At 41.8% G+C, this 2,500-nt stretch overlaps 1 protein-coding gene across 1 annotated transcript in view; it reads right to left on the minus strand.

Annotated features, from left to right (window-relative positions):
- The window catches only part of nf1b (neurofibromin 1b), a 193,838-nt gene that overhangs the window by 8,492 nt on the left and 182,846 nt on the right, over positions 1-2,500 (minus strand). Inside the window, exon 56 of the mRNA XM_063202868.1 lies at positions 1,102-1,244. Coding sequence (XP_063058938.1) covers positions 1,102-1,244 — 143 coding nt within the window. The remainder of the gene's footprint in view (positions 1-1,101; positions 1,245-2,500) is intronic.

Below are 2,500 nucleotides of genomic sequence, written 5' to 3' on the forward strand. Positions count from 1 at the left end.
AAGAAGAAACACACACATGTAAATGCACAACCTGTACACACACATACACGCACACGCACACGCACAGACCTCTCTCTCACAGACACAGACACAGACAGACAGACAGACAGACAGACAGACAGACCGACAGACAGACCGACAGACACACACACAAGCAAAAAATCCATTATCAGGTCTTGCTTTTCCTGTCAGAACATGAAAAGAAAGCCTTGTGTTGTGCACTTGTCCTTGGGTGTACAAGAGCCTTTATTTAAGTCACCTTCTTTATTATGTTGTGTTTTGATATCTGACCTTCACTGAGTTACATGTGGTTCAATGATGCTACAGACTAGAGCTCTTTTTAAAATTTCATTTCGAAAAGCAACCTTAGTTCATATACAGCGTGCGTTGCATCAGAGAAGTGGTGTAGCTGTTCATATGTCACATGTGATACTTGTGAAAGTAGCACGCCAGAAATGTCAAAAGCAGGAGAGCTAGATAGATGGAGATTGAAGAGGAGGAGGAGGAGGAGGTGGTGTGGAGAGAAAGAAAGAAAGAGTGCAGCGAAGAGGAAAAATATGACAGAGAGTACACTAGACAAGACAGAGCAAGAGATGACATGTGGTGTGTATGTAGTGTGTATGTGGTGTGTATGCGGTGTGTGTGTCAGAGAAGTGAAGGATACAAATAACAGAAAATAAACAAGGGGAGGAGGCAAGAGAGAGAGAGAGAGAGAGAGAGAGAGAGAGAGAGAGAGAGATCAAGAAAGCAGAAGAAAGAGAGAAATATATTATTATATATATGTGCTTGTTTACTCTGCAGGTATGATGGCTGGTATTGGGGCAGTGACTCCTAGTGTGTGTGTGTGTGTGTGTGTGTGTGTGTGTGTGTGTGTGTGTGTGTGTGTGTGTGTGTGTGTGTGTGTGTGTGTGTGTGTGTGTGTGTGTGTGTGTGTGTGTGTGTGACGTACATGTGTGTGTGCGCGCGCGCGTGTGTGTGTGTTATTTACTCTGCAGGTACTGGGGCGGTGACTCCTCGTGTGTGTGTGTGTGTGTGTGTGTGCGTGCGTGTGTGTGTGTGTGTGTGCGTGCGTGTGTGTGTGCGTGTGTGTGTGTTGTTTACTCTGCAGGTATGAGGGCTGGTACTGGGGCGGCGACTCCTCGTGGTAGATGACGCTCTGCACGATGCCGTGTACGGGGTTCAGCAGGTTGGGGTCCTGGCACATGGACAGCAGCGTGTTGATCTTAGAGTCCAAAAGGTTGTGCCTGCAAACACAGCAACATACAGTGGAATACAGGGACAATCATTTGATATACAGTAATGCAATTTCAAGCAACACATTACATCTTATCTTTACAAAAACAGGCACGCTTACTACTTACAGAGATACAATGGAGCAATGAGGATTTCAATTGTACTCCCCCACCCACATTTGTTCAACTGATAAAGTATGGAATTTGCACCTATGACCAAACCCAACTGCCCTCCATAACATAACAATACATTACATTTACAGGGGTGATGGTGAAAAAAAATCCTGAGCCTGAACTTTTTCCCCTGCTCTAACGACGACGACAAGATACTGCATAGTGACGTAACGTAGGCCTATTTTGACACATTATTCAAACATTTAATAGCCTGTGTATGACCATTATTCAAGCCTGATAGTAGAAGAAAACCCTGAACCTGTAACACTTTCTGAGATAAGAATAACCTAATGGATAATTATTATCAATGTTTTTATTTTTGCAAACTCTGTCAAGCCTGAAATCAGGCATGGAGCCTGAATACTATCAGCCCTGCATTTAGCTGACACCTTCATCCAAAGTGACTTAGAGATATTGCAGGGTATTGGTTACAGTCCCTGGAGCGCGATGGGGAAAGGTGAATTACTACCGACTGACTAAATTAGGTAAGATTGTCCTTGATGCCAGCAGCATCATATGTATGACATAACATTGTCATAACACAGCCATACGTGTGTCATAAACATTATGTCAATGGCAAACATTTTATGACCGTCACTAAGTGAAATTTGGCTATGTTAAAGACAGCACTAACCATATCAACTTTTCATGACCATAAAACGTTTATGACATTGACATCATGTTTATGACTTGTCCATGAGTCTGTTATGACACTATATGACACGGTTATGTCATCCATCTGACGCGGGGGTTAAAATGAAGAGCTCTTTTCCAAAATGAGATATATCCATTTTATAGAATGTTGGGAAATTGACATTTTTGTATTGGGCATTCCATTGAAATGCATTGCAAAATGCATTTTTATAGAGGTTTTAAAGTATGTTCTCAAAACATTTGAATGGCAAGAATTCACACATAGATGATAGGACCTCTGAACAGTCAATTCCAATATTAAAATGCAAAAAGTCAAAAATGGTGGATATAGCGTTTTGGAAAAGAGCTCTTCAAATGTAACCTTAAATTACGTTATCTTCTTGGTCAAACCAACATCTCGGTAAGAGATTTGAAAATCGATGATAATCAGGCAGGCATGA

The sequence above is a fragment of the Engraulis encrasicolus genome, chromosome 7 (genome assembly GCF_034702125.1).
Source record: "Engraulis encrasicolus isolate BLACKSEA-1 chromosome 7, IST_EnEncr_1.0, whole genome shotgun sequence".
NCBI lineage: Eukaryota > Metazoa > Chordata > Actinopteri > Clupeiformes > Engraulidae > Engraulis > Engraulis encrasicolus.